Source organism: Bufo gargarizans, chromosome 6 (assembly GCF_014858855.1).
Source record: "Bufo gargarizans isolate SCDJY-AF-19 chromosome 6, ASM1485885v1, whole genome shotgun sequence".
Lineage (NCBI taxonomy): Eukaryota > Metazoa > Chordata > Amphibia > Anura > Bufonidae > Bufo > Bufo gargarizans.
Window position 1 is genome coordinate 252502303 of NC_058085.1, and position 19190 is coordinate 252521492.

General features: G+C 44.2%; 1 protein-coding gene across 4 annotated transcripts; it reads right to left on the reverse strand.

The window, feature by feature from the left end:
• Window positions 1-3508: 3508 nt before the first annotated feature.
• LOC122940066 (zinc finger protein OZF-like) lies at window positions 3509-19182 on the reverse strand. 4 transcript variants are annotated; one of them, XM_044296396.1, is made up of 7 exons: window positions 19135-19182; window positions 13702-13829; window positions 12794-12985; window positions 12595-12715; window positions 12151-12248; window positions 11959-12070; window positions 3509-5036 (listed from the first exon to the last, which is right to left on the reverse strand). In XM_044296396.1, the coding sequence occupies exons 2-7, from the start codon at window positions 13783-13785 to the stop codon at window positions 3979-3981; spliced, it is 1665 nt and encodes a 554-aa protein (XP_044152331.1). In that variant the 5' UTR covers window positions 13786-13829; window positions 19135-19182; the 3' UTR covers window positions 3509-3978. The 4 variants fall into 4 exon arrangements, with proteins under 4 accessions (XP_044152331.1, XP_044152330.1, XP_044152332.1 ...); XM_044296395.1 differs by having other exon boundaries at window positions 3509-5039; XM_044296397.1 differs by lacking the exons at window positions 13702-13829; window positions 19135-19182 and adding an exon at window positions 13096-13205 and having other exon boundaries at window positions 3509-5039.
• Window positions 19183-19190: the final 8 nt, after the last annotated feature.

The following is a 19190-nucleotide window of genomic DNA, read 5'->3' on the forward strand; positions in this document are numbered from 1 at the left end:
CAGCCCCGTGTTGCTACACCACAGGTTGCGCAGGATCCGCTTCAAGGGCAGCAGAGTGGGGCTGGCGCTGTCGGATTACGTGGTGAGGCATACACCAGCAGCGCAGCCTACCCTGGACCTAGTACTAGCACTGCCATACAACATGGTGAAGTGGCGAGCACCAGAAGGGCAGTTGAAGGTGGCACGTGCAGTAGTTACCCCGTCGCAGCCACCGCACAGACAAGCCCGTAGAGCCCCTAGAGTCCCTGAGGTGCTGGCAAACCCTGATTGGCAGTCCCCAACTTCAGCCGCACCATTAGTTACCCCTTTCACCGCCCAGTCTCGAGTTCGGGTTGAGACAGCTCAGATCGGTTCGGCACTGGGGTTTTTTGAGCTGTTGGACTTAGTTGTGGCAGAAACAAATCGATATGCCACTCAATTTATAGCCGCCAACCCGGGAAGCTTTTATGCCCAGTCTTTCCGCTGGAAACCCGTCCAAGTTTCCGAAATTAAAACTTTTCTGGGCCTTCTCCTCAACATGGGCCTAACAAAAAGGCATGAATTGCGGTCATATTGGTCCACGAACCCAATTCATCACATGCCCATGTTCTCTGCTGCCATGTCCAGGACATGATTTGAGACCATCCTGCGTTTCCTGGACTTTAGCGACAACAGCATCTCCCGTCCCAGAGGCCACCCAGCTTTTGACCGGCTCCACAAAATTCGGCCCCTCATAGACCACTTCAACCAGAAATTTGCAGATTTGTATACCCCTGAGCAAAACATCTGCGTAGACGAGTCCCTTATACATTTTACCGGGCGCCTTGGCTTCAAACAATACATCCCAAGCAAGCGCGCCCGGTATGGGGTCAAATTGTATAAGCTCTGTGAAAGGGCCACAGACTATACCCACAAATTTCGGATCTATGAGGGTAAAGATCAGACCCTGGAGCTGGTCGGTTGCCCTGACTACTTGGGGAGCAGTGGGAAGACAGTCTGGGACTTGGTGTCACCCTTATTTGGCAAGGGGTACCATCTTTATGTGGACAATTTCTACACAAGTGTGCCCCATTTGTTCCTAGAAAGAAGCCCTCTCCCCCCTTGCAATTTTTTTTATTATTAAAAAACACTTTTTTTTACTTATGTCTCACTATGGGACTTTAAAATTTCAGGGTCTGATCCCTGTTTCAATACAGCACAATACATCTGTATTGTGCTGTATTGAACTGTCAGTGTCTTGGGGTACTTTCACTCTTGCGGCAGTGATCCGGCAAGCAGTTCCGTCGCCGGAACTGCCTGCAGGATCAGGTAATCTGCATGCAACCAGACAGCATTTGTAGACAGATCCGGATCTATTTCACAAATGCATTGCAAGAACAGATCTTGCACTAATACAGTCCTATGAAAAAAATTCAGGCAAGTGTTCAGTTTTTTTGGGCTGGAGATGAAAACGTAGCATGCTGTGGTATTATCTCCGTCCTGAACAGTCAAAACGACTGAACTGAAGATTACTCACCATTCAGAATGCTTGGGGATAAAACTGATCAGTTCTTTTCCGGTATAGAGCCCCTAGGATGGAACTCTATGCCTGAAAAGAAAAACGCTAGTGTGAAAGTACCCTTACACTGTAAGACGCTGGCAGTCCTGATGCCTGTGTAAGGCATCGAGGCTGCCATAGCAACCATCGGGTCCCCGTCATCGCAGCACGGGGACCCAATGGGGATGTACAAGCTGCCGCAAAACCCATGTATGCCGCGATCAGCGGGGTCTTCATCGATGCTGGTGGATACAGCAGGGGCCCGGCAGTGCGTGTGAGGCAGCCGTGTGAGACAGAGCTACCCATAAAAGCTGGGCCTGTTGGGAAGGAGTGAACGGGAGGCAGGTCTGAGCTGCCAAGACCCAGAGGGGGTGAGCATGACAATCTCTTTGCAAGTTGTTGAATGTCTAGTTGGGCCTTTCCATCAATAACCATCCCCAGTCGAACAAACAGGTGAAACAAATTAATCAGGGCCTACAGAATTATTTTCGGCATTTTGTTTCTTTCAGTCTCTTCTACTGGGTATCCTTGCATCCTTGGGCTGAATTTTCATACAACAACCACTCAAGTTAGTCCAACAACAAGTCGCCATTTTTGGTTGTGTATGTTCCATTCAGGAGGTTCTCAATGATCTCTTCCTGAAATTTGAGGAAGGATCCTGTTCTCCCAGCCTTACTGTAGAGAACAAAACTGTTGTACATAGCCAATTAAATCAACTTCTATAAAGAGGTCTGCAGATAAAATATGAAGATTGGCACCACACTTTTCTCCTGGAGACTTGAAACAGCTCTCCACAGAAAGTGACATCACAGGGGGACATATATACATATATCAGGCATACAAAAAACACCAGGCTGGCCCTGCTCTGAGGAGCTTAGTGTAGCTCAAGCAGCCAAGGAGTGAAGTGCTCCCTTCATTTTGTGTCCAATAATGATAGGGCACCCCTCTAGAGCCCCGAGTAGAAATAAGGCACCCCTATAGTGTCCCTACTAGTTCTAATGACCTTGTAGTAACTCTACGTATTTGTAATGCCCTACAACAATTCCCCCTGTAGCTATGACTCCTATAGTGTCCCTGTAGTGGTAATTATATATATATATATATATATATATATATATAAAATTAAATGATCCCCCTTCATATAGTAGTAGTATACATAATGCCCCCCTATAATGGTAATATATATTAATGCCTCTGTGGTCAAAAGTTGCTCAGATACAGGTCACTACTGAGGGCAGTAAATGGCTGCACTGGTCCACGTGACCACAGCCATAGTGTGAGCACTTTTGGTCCCCGGGAATAGGATAGAAGCATTAGTGCTAGAACAGAGCAGCATTTAATAGGTATGTTTTTCTTACTTCTTTTTCAGGTTCCTAGCACTCACTAACTTTTTTTTTTGTGGGGAAGGGGGGGGGGGGGGGGGTTGGTCTTGGACAATCTTTTAGAATTTTCCCTTTTGGATGCTTTCTTCTTGTCTCTTTCTCTGTTAACCATTTCAAATTTACATTTATTATTTAGTTTTTTTCCTTAGACACCAGTCACGTCTCCTGATTTTACCAAGCTCCTGATGTACCTTGGAATATGGTTATAGTGACATACAATGTCACAGACTCATTTCCAACCAATCAACATGGCCATTTCTCTGGTAAACCACCAGTACTAGTTGTCTAGTAGGTTCTCTTTACAGTACAATGTGCTACTACATGTCCTGTACTACTCTGTCTGTGCCAGGATGAGCTGCTCCTTTGGTTGCTAGGTGAGGACGGATCCATTTTATTTTTATGGTGTACCGTGTGCTATATAGGGCTCAGCTGAAGCTCCTGTCGTCACCATAGAAAGTGATTTACAGCTTCCAGCATCTGTTCCTTACCATTATATGTAAGGAGTTTTTCATAGAGTTATGGACCAAAGTTACAATGGTTTCAACATGTGATGTCACCCTGGAACCATTTAATATTATAACTTGTTATACTGTATCTGGTATAAATTGCTTCAGTGCAATTTCTTATATATAGCGGTGAGAAATTATGGAAATTCATGAGCAGATAGTTCCTGTAAAAAATTTCCATTCCCAATTTTGGATCCACCAATAAAGGATAGGATTTCAGTCCATAATAGAAAACATAACGCAATGATGCCAAAAACTGAAGGAAATAAAGAAAATGACGGCAGCCTAGGATTTTCTGTCATAAGTTGGTCTACATTTTTTCTGGAATCTATAGCTAAGTTTATCTTTTATGTATTTCCCAATTATTTTTAATTTAACTTTTTGTATTTAGTGCCAAATGAATAAAACAAGTGACTTCAATGTATGTAAGCATGACACAAGGGGGTAGAAAACGAATGTTACTGTAGGTTAAAACAACATGGAAGGTCCTAAATGTCAAGATCTGTCTCGTGGATGGAATACTTAGGATATAGCTTTTACTTCTCTTCTGCATAAAACTTCTCCCACATTCCAATCACGAATATGGCTTTTCTCCAGTGTGAACTTTGTTATGTTCAACCAAACCGGCTTTCTGGGTAAAACATTTCCCACATTCTGAACATGAAAATGGTTTCACGCCTGTGTGACTTCTCTGATGTATAAAGAGACTTGATCTTTTGGCAAAGCATTTTCCGCATTCTAAACAGAATAATGGCTTCTCCCCAGTGTGGATTCTCTGATGTTCAACAAGACTTGACTTCTGGGTAAAACGTTTGCCGCATTCTAAACATGAAAATGGCCGCTCTCCCGTGTGGATTCTCTGATGTTCCACAAGAGCTGATTTACAAATAAAACGTTTCCCACACTCCGAACATGAAAACGGTTTCTCTCCTGTGTGGATTTTCCAATGTTTAACAAGATCTGATTTGGTGATAAAACATTTTCCACATTCTGAACATGAAAATGGCCTCAAACCTGTGTGAAATCTCTGATGTTGAATAAGAGCTGATTTCTGGGTAAAACATTTCCCACACTCTGGACACGAAAATGGCTTTTCACCTGTGTGAATTCTCTGATGCTGCATAAGATCTGATTTCCGTCCGAAACATTTCCCACATTCTGGACAGGAAAATGGCCTCTCTGTTTTGTGTATTTTCTGATGCTGAATAAGATTTGCGTTTCTGCAAAAACTTTTCCCACACAGTGAGCATGAAAATCCTCCATGAATCTTTAGACGACCATCATTCGGGGTAAGGCATTTTTTAGAGTCAGAAGATGAAACTTTTTTTATATCCTTGTGTGTTCTCTGCTGATTAAGAATGTACGCTTTCTGGGTAAAACTTTTCCCTAACTCTGGTCTAGGAAATAAGTCACATTCCCTATTATAGGTTTGTTCTGTAATAGTATCTGATCTATGGGCAGAAGGTTGCTCTTGGTTGGAAAGATAACATGACAGATCAAGGCTGTTGTATTCAGGGTAAAACATTTCTTTAACAGTACTTTCTCCTAGAGAATATTGTGTGATATTCTTTACTTCTACTTGACATTCTGGAATACTGAAGAGATCTCCCTTCAAATCTTTGCTGTAGTCATCTGCTGGGAATAAAAGGATTTTTATTTATTTGCTTTTTTGGAGAAGCAGTTTAAAATAAAAAGGGGTTATTCAATGAATAAAAAATATATATATATCTGGAGTAATGCATACCATTAATTTAGTGATATTAATGTAAAAATGCTGCTCGCCAGTGCAATTTTTACCCTTACTCCCCTCTCTGTAGTTCTTGTTATCCTTAGGGCTAGTTCACACGAACGTGTGAAGCCCATGCTGTAGACTGCAAAAAAATGCAGTCCGTAATGCACGGGCACCATCCTTGGGGTAGGTGCATGGGGATCGCAGACCCATTCACTTGAGCGGGTCCACGATCCTTCCGTTCCGCAAAAAGATAGAGAAAATTCTATCTTTTTGCGGTGTGGAAGCACGGAACGGAACCCCAGAAAGCACTCCGTAGTGCTTTCATACTGTTCCGTTCCAGATTTCCGGACCCATTGAAATAAATGGGTCCGCATCCGTGATGCGGAATGGCGCCCGTGTATTGCGGATCCGTAAATGCGGTCCACAATACGGCAACGGGCATCACACGTTCATGTGAACGAGCCCTTATTCAGATGACAATCAATCACCTGCATCTCCCAGGAGTGCATTGCAGTGAGCTCTTAACCTTTTCTGCTGTCTTCCCCCATTGCATAGATAAAAAGTCCCTCACACAGCCCCAGTGATTCCACAAATTAATACCCCTCCCTCACCCAATTACCTCCTCCACTGTCTAGAGAGAGATATAGCTACACATTTCTATGAATGGTTACTTCTCTATGAGATCACTATTCCGCCACTGAGGGGAGGAAGGGAGTCAGCAAGCTACTAAACATGTTAGTCCACCACTTTAGGTAAAAGGTGGACTAGAATTTCAGCCACTGGAGAAACAGCAAGGGGCACTACCAGAGAGTAAACTATTTTTAGTGTATGTATATTGCAATAATAATTAATTTGAAAAGCCCTATTCATAGTAACCCCTTTAAATAAAAACTAAAAATTAAAGCAAATACTGATATCCCAACACAATCTGAGAGATCTGTGCTGCATTACCTAGAGCAGTGATGGTGAACCTTTTAGAGGCAGAGTGCTCAAACTGCAACCCAAAACCCACTTATTTATCACAAAGTGCCAACACCGCAATTTAACCTGAATACTACAGTCCAATATAGTATATCTTCCATGTACTTTATCATTTAGCTATAATAGCCTGCCTACATTCAATGCGCTGCTTGTGCCGTTCATAGTGCGCCCTACGCTGATGAATGGCAGGAAAAGTTCTAAGGCATATTGGTACACCATAGACTTTTTCCAGGGTGCGGGTGCCCACAGAGAGGGCTCCGAGTGCCGTCTCTGGGACCTGTGCAAAAGGTTTGCCACCACTGACCTAGACTATATAAATATTGTTACAACTGTATCACTTAGAGCTTGTTCACATAGATACTAATCATCTCCATTATAGGAGCAGAACAACGAAAATCACAGAATCACTGGTTCTGTCACACGATGGACAAGAATGGTGCCCAACGGACCTCAATGACTAAAATGTAGTCAGTCGAGTGTCTGACATTTGACCTGTCCTTTTGACAGACAAAATAGAACAGTATGCACAATAAAGTATATTTTATACTAAATGATACATTTTAAGATACAATTTTAATTGCACTTTTTTTTAGGGGATACCCTTTTTTTTTTCAAAGAATTTTTTTTATTTCTCAAAGAAAAGACATATATAAAGTACAATTCAAAAGCATTGTATGTTGGTTACAAATCATTTTCATGAAACAGACATTGATGCCTAGGTAGACAGTAAAGACTCAAGACAATTTGACCCTCAACTATTCTCAAAACCCTTCATTTAAATGCCCTCCCCCCACCCAGATCTGAGAGAACCTAATCCCCCTCCCCCCCTCCTCCCAACCCCAATCCAATACTAACTTTCGTCCTGCCAGAACATTCACCATACCATTTGACAGACATGGGCTAAAAGTATGATGTCGACATACTAGTAACATCACGAGCGGTTATAAGAAACATGTCATTGTGCCAAGCGACCTAGCGTCCCTTTCAACTGCTCCTCAAGGTACCACTTCGTTAGTGTGAAAGGTCTCATGACACTCTCAATTTCGGAATCGGAAAACTGTGTCAGAAAGCCTCTCCATTTCTTAAAAAATTTGCCTCCCTTCCCTTCCTTATGTTTTATAACATCCCCTCGCTCCAAAGTCAGTAACTCTCTGAGACAAGCTAAAATGTCATCCCTAGAGGGAACTGAAGGCCGGAGCCAGCGTTGTAAAATGCTCCTTTTGGTTAGCATGCAGAGTGCATGGAAGAGGGTCGGCAGTCTACGTTCCATAGGGACCCCATCCTTCAGCTCCTCCCAATAATGAAAAAGAAAGCTCACAGGGCTCAACGGGACTGTCAGTTTCCAACTATCCTTTGATATCTGGGCCACCTGGTTCCATAAATATTGTATTTGAGGGCAGGACCATAAACCATGGAATAGGTCGGTGTGCATTACCTTACATTTTGGGCAACTAGTGATCCTGTCTGACCTATTGGGAGCTGCCGGGAGATTAAAAGCATAAATGGCATTATGCATTATCCTGAAATGTGTGTCCCTCCAAGTTTCATTTATGACTAAGTTTCTCAAAGCCCACCATCCCTTTAATATCTTTTCCCCTGCCTCATCATCCTCTAACATACGGGCCCATGGGCGAAAAGCCAGGTGTGGCAGACCGTCCCCCAAAGTCTCCCGTAACTGGGAGTATAAGAGAGAAATGGATTGTGGGCCTGTACCCTCCATTGCTATCTTGTCAAATTCATTAGTCGTTATTTCCTTAGAAACATCCCTCAACCTATCGGTTAAGAATTTATTGACCTGGGTATATTGAATAGTTTGAAAAGGACTCAGGTGAAAAACGTCCCTAACTTCCTGACATGATAGCCATCTATTCTCGGTCTTATGCAACAACTGCTGGGCCGTTAGTATACCCTTCTGCTTCCATTCCTTAAACAAGGCATTACTTCTTCCCTGCTCAAATTCCGGATGTCCCCACAGAGGCAAAGATTTCGAGACTTTCTGACAGAGTCGCAGATTCTTCCTAATAATTCGCCACGCTGCCCAGGTGTGGCGGAAAATAGTCGAATTCCGCAAGTACGTGGGAAGGGTGCAAGGATCCCAAGGTGCGTAAAGTTCCTTCTCTAAAGCATAGTCAGAGTGGAAACTTGTGTGACGCCGCCAGTCAATAATGTGTCTGAGAAGACACGCATGGTTATACATTCTAACGTCAGGCATATTTATTCCCCCTTTCAGTTTAAGGGCCATCAGCTTCCTCAGACCTATTCGTGGTCCCTTCCCCTTCCAGATAAAATATGTCACCTCACCATGGAGTCTGCTGACGTTCACATGCTTAATCAGCAAGGGTAACGTTTGAAGAGGATAAAGAAGCCTGGAGAAGCTGATCATTTTGACTAAATGAATTCTGCCTAGTAAGGGTAGGGGTAGATTCTGCCACTTACGCAACTCACAAGTCACCTTGTTTAATAGAGGGGTATATTTTAGACCATACAAGGATTCTGCTCTGGGACCCATCTTGATTCCTAAGTAAGTAATGTGGTCTTTAGCCACCGGTATCCCATCTATATCACTCCTCGACTTTAATCTTGTTCCCCCCCCTCCCTAGTTGTAAAATAGCACACTTGGCTGTATTTATCTTAAAACCTGAGAACTGACCAAATTTTGCAATGCTGCTCAATACCGCCTGTAGATCTGACATGGGGTTTTCCATAAATAAGAGTATGTCATCCGCGAAAAAAAATGGCTTTCAGTTCAGAATTCCCTATTCTAATACCCTCAAAAATCCCACCCGAGTTTAGAAAACGAACCAGTGGCTCTACAGCCAGGTCGAACAGTAAAGGGGATAAGGGGCAACCCTGCCTGGTTCCCCTATGTAAGCTAAAAGGGTCAGAAAGAAAACCCTACATGCCTATCCTGGCCATAGGAGTTGTGTAGAGCTGAGAAAGGTACTCCCTGAAAGAGCCTCTCACCCCAAATTTGTCCAACACCCTCCATAGCCACTCCCAGTGTACTTTATCAAAAGCTTTCTCAGCATCCAGGGTGACCATGGAGGGTGTCGATCCCTCTCCCTTTCTCCAACCCACCTCATCTAAGACCGCCAAGACTCGGCGGATGTTGGTGACCGCTGATCGGTTTCTAATGAAACCAACCTGTAGTGGGCTGATCAGGCTCGGGAGGATGAGTCACCATTGGCCATAAGCTTCGAAAGGATTTTAACATCCTGATTGATGAGAGATATCGGTCTGTACGACGTGGGGTCCTCTGCTGGCTTACCCTCCTTAGGGAGCATGCGTATATGTGCCATGTTCATTTGAGCGGATAGCCTTCCCCCCTGTAAAAGGACATTTCCCAATCTAGACAGTACCGGTGATATTTGAGCTTTAAGGGCTTTATAGAAGTCACCCGAATAACCATCAGGTCCCGGCGCGTTATTCCCAGGTAATTGTGTTATCGTCTTCAAAATTTCCTCTTCCGTAATGGGCATATTAAGCTGATCCAGATCCTCCTGTGCGGCCATTGGGAGGGGATACCCTTTCTACAAACGTATAATGTTTTAGAATGCTCCTCTATGCTACTACACCTTTTGTGTCACTATGATACTAGCTGCTGTTACTGGAACACCTAAAAGTGCTTGTTGATCATGCTGGTGGTGATTAAAGGCGTTAAAAGGAAGTTTTCTGGATACAGCATTTCCTATAAACTTGTCAACTTTGCTATTTATACAGCCAAAGGATGAGCAAAATCACCTGATTATCATTAAAGGGTTTCTCTGTTTTCATAATAATTTTTTATCTATCCAGAGTGTCCCAAACACTGCACATTTTTGCCCCATGGACCGTTTTTTTATGTCAGCACTTCCCTTCCCGTTTTCTCAGAATCACTGCATCCTGGCAGGATGCTTACATGCAGGACTTCGTGTTTTTATCAACTTCCTGCTACGTTTTTTAAACAGATTTGGCATGCTTTGCTCTGTAATGTTTCTCAGGGATTGCTCTGCCTTCCACACTGTTTCCTCTGCAGTAGTCATGCCCCTACACTTCCCTCTCTCCATTTTAGCTAGGTGAACCTAGCCTGTGAAACCATTACATAGCAAATCAAGCTGGGTTTGGTTAGGAAACCCAGCAGGAAGCCAATGAAAACACAAGGTTATCCATTTAAACATCCTGCCAGGAGGCAGTGATGCTGAGAAAAGGGGAAAGAAAGTGCAGACACAAAAAACTGGTATTTAGGGCAAATATATCCAGTGTTTGGTACTTTGGGCACATAAAAAAAAATGAATCATGAAACTGGAGAACCTCTTAAAAGAGGACTTGTCTTCTCTCCTGAAATCTGTTTTAGTATCTATTTGCATTTCTCATGCAATAGCAATTCTGGAGCATCTTTTCTTATATCTGTATGCAAACAGATCTTATAGGGTCCTATAGAAAAACTTAGTTGGTGGGGTTTGGGTGTTGCATGTCCGCAGATCAAATACTGATTGTCTATCCTGAGGATAAGCCATCAATAGTAAAATACCATGTGATGGCACAATATGTTCAGTTAATCTATAATGTAGTGTTATAATTTTACCATGTATAATGCACATATACTGGTTGTATGTGAGTGTCGCCTTTTTCATTATCATGTGTATTGCCTGACTCGTCTACCACACCCAGTAGGGGGAGATTATTCAATCTGTTTATGCTTGTCTATATCCTAGCTGTACACCTTCTTGGTTGCAAATCTATTTTCTGGATCATTGAGGCACTCACTGGAGTGCACGGACTGATAAATACAGCCTTCTGTGCTGAGGTGCAACTACAAACTGCCCAAGATGCCCCCCACCCTTCAGGTACTTGAGCAAAAGATTAGGGAAACCTGGAGGTAGACTTAGTAAAGCCGATGCTGCAGTCAGCACTCTATGGGGTACTAAAGGAAGATATACCCCTCTTAGAGAAATGACCCCTTAAAGAAGATTGGTTGCTGGAGAGACTTGCATGTGAAGAAGGAAGATGACGCTGAGGACAACATCCTTTGTTGACCTCTCCGACCAGTAAGTGAAGTTCTGTAAACTATTATCCTTATATTTGTTATTATTATTTATTGCTGTATATCTGCTGGATTATACCCATAGACCGTTTTATTTCCTGTCGTCCAAAATCCTTGTGATACATACCAGAAAACTCTTTTGATGAAACTAAAATGACTCACATTATACATTTTCTTAAAGGTGTTGTCAGATAATAGGGGGCTTTGTTTAAATAACTGCAATGGTGATGTGCCCATATACCGTACATTACTGCTGCAGTCAATTGCTGGTTTCACGCTGTGTAACTCTGAGGTCAATGATTGGCTGCAGTAGTCACATGTGGAATATGAACATGTTATCGCAGCAGTGATTGGGAGGTTTGGAGGGGGCGGTGCAGGAACAGAGGGGGTCGGAAAGGTAAGTTTAACTTGTTTTAAATAATTTTAACAACCTCCCTGCTTTTTTTTACTCGAACAACCCTTTTAGATATGTCCTCCGTAGAAGTGTAGTCTCATATGAGGAGATCAGAATATGGGTCCTTTGTCTTTTGAAGTAACTGCATGCAATATTATGTTCGTCACCTTCCAATGTTTCACTTATAAAATTCAATTTACTGACATTTGTCTTTGACTGAGGCTGGCCATATACATTAAGTCGCTGTGAGGCAAAAGCTATCTCTCCTGATTCCATACATGTACAGTCAGCTCGGCTGAGAATGCCTGTGTCCTACAGACACCTCTGGCACCAGCTTATTTCCCTGAGAACAAAGGATTGGGCAGATGAAATCCATCTGGCCAATTATTCTCTGTATTTTCTGTATTTCGTGGTTATTTCTTACCAGAAGTGATAACTACAGGAATATGCTCCTCCTTAAACTTCTCCTTACTCCTTGAACATGTTTGTTCTTCTCCCACTGAAGAATCAACTTTTACAGAAATCAGGTCTTCAAACTGTACAAGAAAAGGGTACACATATGTATATAACCAATTTTGGCTTCGCTAACTGACCACCTAAATTCAACTCAACCTACCTGATGATCCTGTGGGACATTCTCATCTACCTCTGGACAATCCTCAGAATACAGAAGACTAAGACATCTCTCTGGTAGATTTCCCTCACTAGATCCAGCTGTAGGGGACACATTGCCCAAAAGATGTTTACAACAGTTTGGGGATGTAAAATGCAACGTTTTAAAACATACATAGGAATGTTACAAATTAGCAAATTTTTTGGACTCAAGTGCAGGAAAATAAAGCACGTTGTTTGTGCAAATCTAGAAGATTGTTTTCCTGAGGTTAAACTATGCCAAATTCAGTAAATGGTATGCGTCTTTTAATACATTTGGAACTCACCAATTACCCTTACAATAGCAATCTTAGTAAATGCGGGCCATTATGTATATGTGATGATCAAATAATAGAGGCTCACAGTGATGCTCATAATTGTTCTTTCCATAACAATGAAATTCTCTTACCTGGCGATAAAAGGGGCTGGTCCTCCATAATGACATCCTTGTACAGATCCTTGTGTCCTTCTAAATACTCCCACTCCTCCATGGAGAAGTAGACACTGACATCCTGATACCTTATAGGAACCTCACACACAAAATGACACAGTCATCACCCAGACACATTATCCCTTATATTACTGTATAATGTCCCAGCAGCGCTCACCTCTCCAGTCAGCAGCTCAACGATCTTGTTGATGAGTTCTAGGATCTTCTGCTGATTGTCTCTCTGTAGTATTAGTGAGTGAGGTGGAGGCTCCATGATGGGACTCAGGCTCCTGCTCAATCGTTCTGAGAAATGGGGGTGGCTTCTGAGAGTCACATGCTCACTAGATGTTTTCTGCACTACTGTGTAATCCTAAGTATGTAAAGTAGATAGTATATAAATATCCCTGTAAACAAGGCCTGGACAAATCTTAGCAAGGTCTAGGACCCAGCTGCAAAAGTTCAGATCCTGTAACAGCTTACCCAAAGTCACAGAAGCTCCTTAGTGATCACAGGATCCCTTACTTCTGCAGCAGTCAAGATTAGGCCACCATCCACATTTAGTAGGTTCCATGTTTTCCCCAATAGTCATGGCAGTCTACCACACCTCACCCTCCCAGAAGTCACAACAGGTACCCCTAAATTGGCAGAAACAGAACCCCTCCTCCAGTCCACTACCCGTAGTTATAGCAATAAACAAGAAATCTTGGCACTATCTTTGCTTCTGTATGTGAGGATATGTAGTAGTTGCGGCCACAAGAATTTATCAAATTGTATGCATCTCTAACACACTATGCCCCTCAAATAACCCACATCAAAGAGTCCTCTTACATGAGATGCTGCCAGGCCACTAATAAAAGCTGATAAACAATATTTATGTCAAAATCTGTGCTCGTTTAAAGTGCGTTTCACAAGATGCAAAATTAATGTGGGGAGGAATGATCATTATTACGATTGTTCGTGCCCCGTGGAAGCATCCTGGTTATCAGGACTGATTTTGTACAGTACATTTCCACAACCATTTTCAGTAGTGTGTAATTAACAGAGAAAAAGTGATGTCATATGACATAATTCCCTGAGGTTTCTCACCTCTCCAATAAGCAGGTAGATGATCTCCAGGGCAAGGTTTAATATCGTCTCCGTCATGTCTTTTCTGCCTTTGTACATTCCCATTGTTTCCTAGAGAAATCTATAAGGTGACTTCCACAAGGAAAATCCTGATTGGAACAGAAATGCAAAATATGTAAAATAGATTCATATCAGTAGAAATAAGTCAAAGCAACCAGACTTGTATTTTTTTTCTTGAAGACATTTTGCTAGTCACCTGACCGTTTTTTGACATCTTGGATGACTAGTGAAACATCTTCAAGAAAAATGTATACAATAAATACAAGTCTAGTTGCTTTGACTTCATTCTCATATACTATACTTTTTGTCCAATTTTCCTGCAGCATTGTGAAATGAAGAATACTTTGTGCTTATTGAAATGAAACACTTCAGCAGTTGTGGGGTTTGGTCACATACATGACACAGCTACCCATAATGAAAGGCTTCAAAAACTATGGATGTGTCAGTTCTGGGAACAAGCACAATACTTAGCTAGAATATTGCTGGTGAGTTAGTATTATATGTCCAAAAAAAGATTACAGAGTGCTTCTTTAATATGGTTCTCTAGAGAGAGAGGGAAGCTCTTTGTAGTCGCTCTCTCTGCTCTAGTCCTTTGAAGAACCAAAATGAGAGAGCCCCTCTATTAGCTCAGAATTCCATAATAATGTATAGCTTTTATAAACAGACAGCCCTTTTGACAATATTTCTAGCATCTTAAGCTGTGTATCACCGCTTCACCTGATCATGGCAGGCAAGCTGGTGATCACGATTATCACCTTATTTGGATTTTCGTACATATCAAATTTTTGGACTGTGAGTTCCCCTTTATGTACAGGAGCTGATCCACTGCCCTCACTAGGGTGGATTTTATTCCTCAACAGCCATGTGCTGTGATCATATTTGTGGGGTAATGCTCCTAGATAATAGATAATGCGTCTAGATTACCAACTGTTTGATATGAGCAGTATCTACTCCACATTCTCTTAAAAGGGTTTTATGATTTTTTAAAACAGAAGATTCGTTCTTCCTTGCTCCATGCTACTCTGGTCCTCTGTGGTCTCCATCTTCCGATCCCCGCTCTGTTTGCATCCGGTGGTGATTGGGCATGGTCACATGCACTGCTCCAGCGATGCTGTGGCCACAAATTTCAGAGGAAGAAGAACAGTTAACGAATCTTGCTGTCCATCCTGTAGCTGTTGGGGACCCACAATGAGAAACTGAATTGGGGGATGAGGTGCTGCCACTGAAGGAGGAAGAGGAGCTGGAGCAGCAGGAGGAGGATGATGATGGCGGTGACACCAGCCAGGACACCTAATCATCTCAGTGGGGGGCAGAGTTGGAAAGAACTGTCTCCTCGGGCACACTGGCCAGAATGGTGACCTGTTTGCTCGCTTGTTTACATAATAACAGATGTATCATTGACATCAAGCAATCTGATGATTATTGGCTAGCCATGCTTTTAGACCCTCACTATCAAAGTAAAATAGGGGAATGTTTTCCTCCTTCCTAAAGGGAGGACAAATTAGGTTATAACCAGGAAACACTGTGTACGCAGCTTGCCGCTGTCTTCGGTAAGCAGACCTGCTGCCAGCATGTCTGAAAGGGAGGCCCCTCTCCACCCCCACAGAGTCACCCACCTCCCGCCGCCACAGCAGCCAGTTCAGTCTCCTCAACATGATGGAGCAGTTTTCCACATGCCGTGCCAGGTTTAGGGCAGTAAGCAAGCTGACAGCTCCTGCCTTAACGCCGAGGTTCAGACCTACCTACACTCTAGCCAGTCTCAGATGCTTACCCTATCCCCTGACCCCATACATTTCTGGACAGGCAGATTGGACCAGTGGCCCGAACTGGCACAGAACGCTGTCTTTCATCTTTCTTGCCTAGCCTCCAGTGTCATCTTGGAGAGGGTTTTCAGCACTGTTGGGACTGTAATGACACCCAAACAGACCAAACTGTCACCACCAGTGTCCAAATTTTTTTTTTTGTCAAACTGAACCAAGATTCGGGAGGATTTTCACACTCCTCCAGCTGAGGCCGATGAATAGATCTGGCCTTGCTGACAGTGTCCCATCTTGCCACTGTTGCTGCCTGCCTGTCTCCATCATGCCGCTGCCACCATAACGCCACTGCTGCGGCCTGCTGACCATCATGTTCTGTACAGCTGCTGTTGCAGCCTGGGACCGTTATGTTTTGTGCGGCTGCTGCTGCCGCTATAATTGCCACTGCCGCCTTTATGCCACTGCTGCTGCCTGAGCTTACCATCATCTTCCATAAGGCTGCTGCTGCCTCTATCATGCTGCTGCCTGCCTGCCAACATACACCACATGGCTGCTGCTCCTCACTGCTAATCCCCTACTGCCACCACTATTAACATAAAGCATCTGTAACTACTACTACTACCACCACTACTACCCATAGACACCTGACCTACTGCCTTGCATGCCTAATGCTATGCTGCTGCTAATATTTAAGCCACATGCCACTATGTCCATATCCTTTCCACATCCACACTACGCTGCTGCTCTCAGCATTTTTCTAGGCTTCTCTTTCTTCTGCCAGTCAACAACTTCAGACCCCCATCAGCCTCAGATCAGACCCCCATCAGCCTCAGATCAGACCTTATCAGCCTCAGATCAGACCCCCCATCAGATCTCAGATTAGATGTAAAAAAAAATAAAAAATCACTCCCTGGTCTTCTTCCAATCTGTTCTGGACTGTGACCATGACGTTGCACAGCATCAGGTCATAGTGCACGCCTACGTGTACTACGTCCTGACGCTGTTCGCACTTAGCACACAATGCAGAGCGGGGCCTGCAAGAAGACCAGGAAGGGCGAGTAGAGGCAGAGCAGCACTTCTCTCACTGCACCCCGCACCTCCCATGTGCTGATGACCACTCCTATAATGAATGCACTACCAATTTTCCCTCACTTTTAGGGAGAAAAAGTGTATCGTATAGTCCAAAAATACGGTAAATGGTGCCATTAGAAAGTACAACTTGTCCCACAAAAAACAAGCCCTCATACGGCTAGGTGAAAAGAAGAGTAATATCGCTACGAGTTCAAATAGGCAGTGGGTAAAAAATAAATAGAAAATTGATGCATCAGGGAAGAGGGAAGAAACATCTTCTACTCCTATGGCTATAAGAGCTGGTACTAGTGAGGTGACTGTTGTGTTTTACTGTGTTCAGAAGAACGATAACTGATATGGACAGAGTATGGCGTGGTTTTAGTCACTGTATTTTATTATTGGAGTAAAGCCATGCTTCTTTAAAAACCTCAATCATTTATCTGCACTTTTGTCTTCCCAACACAATTGATGCCCGTGTCCAGCCTCATGTTACCTACCTAGTCTGGATCAGTGCATGTGACCATGGCCATGTACCATTGGATGTAAACAGAAGATGGAGGGAGCGGAGCAGGTATGGATCTTCTGTTTCAGGGGGCAGGCTGCAAGCATTTGCTTAAAGATCATTCTAAGCGGAAAACCCCTTTAAGGGCGGATTCACACAAGCACGCTTGGTCCAAGCCCATGTGTCAGCAGCATCTCCTGGAACTGCCCTGACCAGAACTGTTTTATGATAGTCAGCTCCTATCTGACTGCAGCACTACTGTACTGCAGGGGCGGACTGGGCCGGGGGGCGATTGCCCCCCGGGCCTCTCTGTTAGCTCATTGTCCCGGCCGGCTGGGCCGGAATGATATGTGACTGAGTCTCTGCAGCCTGCGGAGGGAGACGGGGAGTGCGGGAGGCGTGCGGCCGGCAGAGAGGCCGCCGGACCGGCGCAGGCGACGCAATGACGTCATTGCGCCGCCTGACTGAGCCGCTGCGCGGCCGTAAAGTAAGGACATCGACAGCAGTGCTGGAGGCGGGATGGGAGTATTTCAGTGAAGGTGCTGGAGGTAGGAGGTAAGTATAAGTCTGGCTGGCTTTTTTTTTCTTCTTCTTCTCATTTCTGTCACTGATAGGGGGCCCTATCTGGCTACTGGCACATTATAGGGGGGGCCCTATCTGGCTACTGGCACATTATAGGTGGGTCTCTATATGGCTACTGGCACATTATAGGGGGTCTCTATATAGCTACTGGCACATTATAGGGGGGGCTATGACTACTGGCACATTATAGGGGGGCCCTATATGGCTACTCGCACATTATAGGGGGGCTATGGCTACTGGCACATTATAGGGGGGCTATGGCTACTGGCACATTATAGGGGGGGTATGGCTACTGGCACATTATATAGGGGGGCTATGGGTACTGGCACATTATAGGGGGGCCTATGGCTACTGGCACATTATATGGGGGGGGCTATGGGTACTGGCACATTATATGGGGGGCTATAGCTACTGGCACATTATAGGGGGGCCTATGGCTACTGACAGATTATAGGGGGGGCTATTGGCTACTGGCACATTATAGGGGGCACTATGGGGACATTAGCTCAACTGGGGACATTACAAGGGTGTATTTTTGGCACTGTCTATTATAAGGAGAATTATTACTACTGGGAAGGGGGCATTATGGTGGGCTTTATTACTCCCCCATGGTATGAGCCCCTAGTAGCAGCACCAGTCACTCCCTGCTCTGCTATCCCTCTGCCCCTTCTCCAAATCCTTATTATGATATTTTTCTGTTTCTTATTATTTTTATTTTTGTGGAGGTGTCCGAGATCCCCAAGGGTCAAGCCAAGTAATTGTAAGTTTCCATATGAAATATGTTTATGTTATACACACATAGCATATACCGTGCCCCGCAATATACAGTTTCTTCTGCAAAAGTCATCAGGTGTCATGGGGGGGGGGGGGACACAGAGCAGCGCCCAGCGGGGAGGAGAGAATACACGGATGCAACACTGTATCAGCCAGAAAATGACACTTTCGGCATTATACCAAAAATGCCATTTTCGGCTATGTTTCGGCGGCTGATATATCAGAGCATCCCTAGTTTATTTTGTTTTCCTGTGTTGTAATTTACATGGCTGACGAAAGTGTCAAGGCGGGGGGGGGGGGGTCAGGAGGAGGCAGGGGAAATGGGTATACAGGAAGGGGTGTTACTTGCCCCCCTGGGCCAAAAGTTGTCAGTCAGCCCCTGCTGTACTGTACTCACACCATCAGGAGTGTAGGAGCCGATCACTCAGGCTTCCTCTTTGACCCCTCTATCGTTTTTGGGGGGGGGGGGGGGGGGGGGGTTATTCTGTTTCCATTCACTCTTCATGCCCTATATAAATAGACACTTCAGATGTCCTGTAAATACCGTATTCATATACAACATTGGGCTAGAACCTGGGAGCAGGGAGTGTCAGGCGGAACTAGCTCAGCCCCTTCCATCACTGCTGCAGTGTAGACAAGACAGGCGGATTTATAAGAACACACATCTATCAGGAGACTGACACGTACACCCTGCGCCCACCGACTCACCCGGATGTAATCTCCTGTCTGTAGATGCTGGAGCCTAATGGGTTAAAGGACCTTTG